Consider the following 1,369-nt stretch of genomic DNA (forward strand, 5'->3'; position numbering starts at 1 on the left):
TGAAAGAAGTTCTGGGATTTAGGTATTAATAAATCCCCAGTCTAAGTGATGAAAGATGCTCAGCAATTTTGGTTTGTTCAATACATCAGTTGTACGACATTTTGATCTTTTGCTATAAATTCTATGTTCTATGATCCTGCTCCACAGCTACTTGACGAAGGAGAAACGCCCCGAAAGCTCGTGCTTCCAAATAAACCTCATGATTTGGAGATGCCAGTGTTGGACTGGGGTGTACAAAGTTAAAAATCACACAACACCAGGTGAGAGTCCAACAGATTTAAGTGGAAGCACTAGCTTTCAGAGCAACGCGCCTTCATCAGGTGGTTGTGACCTGATGAAGGAGAAGCGGTCTGAAAGCTAATGCTTCCAAATAAACCTGTTGGACTATAACCTGCTGTTGTGTGATTTTTAACCAAATAAACCTGTTGGACTACAACTGAGTGTTGTGTGATTTTTAACCAAACAAACCTGTTGGACTATAACTGAGTGTGGTGTGATTATGTGGAGATTGCATTTTGAGGTTAATTTGGTCTCCCCTGTGGATTGTAGCGGTAGCCTTTAACCTTCGGGAGGGACAAGGAGAGCTGAGTGTTTGAGGAGGAGGTTAATCCTGTGCCTCTGGCAGGGGGTGTGGGTCAGGCCTGCGGGAGGAGGAGGCTACTCGGCCCACTACAGCCGTGCTAGCAGGTGCGCGGTGATGGCCGCGGCCGAGCTGCTGTCCCTGGAGCAGCAGCTGTCGTGCTCCATCTGCCTGGAGGTGTTCTCCGAGCCGGTCAACCTGCCGTGCGGGCACACCTTCTGCCTGGGCTGCATCGACAAGAACTGGCAGCAGAGCCCGGCCAGCGCCTGCCCCCAGTGCCGGGCCACCTTCACCCCCAGGCCTCCCCTCCGCAAAAACATCGTGCTGTGCGGCATCGTCGACGAGTTTAACCGCCTGGGCCAGGCGCAGGCCCGGAGGCAGGAGCCGGAGCCGGACTCAGCCTCGGCCTCGCGTGTGCCGTGTGACCGCTGCGGCGACGCCAAGGCGGTCAGGTCGTGCTGGGCCTGCCTGTCCAGCCTGTGTGAGGCCCACCTGCGGCCCCACTACCAGGACGAGCAGCAGTACCGCGGGCACCAGCTCACCGAGCCCGTGGCCGGCCTGAGCCGCCGCCGGTGCCCGCTCCACGGGAAGCTGCTCGAGTTCTTCTGCCGCAGCGACGGCGCCTGTCTGTGCGGCCTGTGCATCCTGCACCAGCACCGGGAGCACACCGTACTCGGCGCCGAGGAGGAAGCCGCCCGCCTCAAGGTATGAGGTGCGCGGCCTCTCCCTCTGTCACTAAACAACCCCCTCCACCCCATCCCTCTCTTCCCCCTCCCCCCCCAATCTCCC

General features: G+C 57.5%; 1 protein-coding gene across 1 annotated transcript in view; it reads left to right on the plus strand.

Annotated features, from left to right (window-relative positions):
* Positions 1 to 443: 443 nt before the first annotated feature.
* The window catches only part of LOC122562044 (E3 ubiquitin/ISG15 ligase TRIM25-like), a 31,879-nt gene continuing 30,953 nt past the window's right edge, over positions 444 to 1,369 (plus strand). Inside the window, exon 1 of the mRNA XM_043714494.1 lies at positions 444 to 1,285. Coding sequence (XP_043570429.1) covers positions 698 to 1,285 — 588 coding nt within the window. The 5' untranslated portion in view covers positions 444 to 697. The remainder of the gene's footprint in view (positions 1,286 to 1,369) is intronic.

The sequence above is a fragment of the Chiloscyllium plagiosum genome, chromosome 24 (genome assembly GCF_004010195.1).
Source record: "Chiloscyllium plagiosum isolate BGI_BamShark_2017 chromosome 24, ASM401019v2, whole genome shotgun sequence".
NCBI lineage: Eukaryota > Metazoa > Chordata > Chondrichthyes > Orectolobiformes > Hemiscylliidae > Chiloscyllium > Chiloscyllium plagiosum.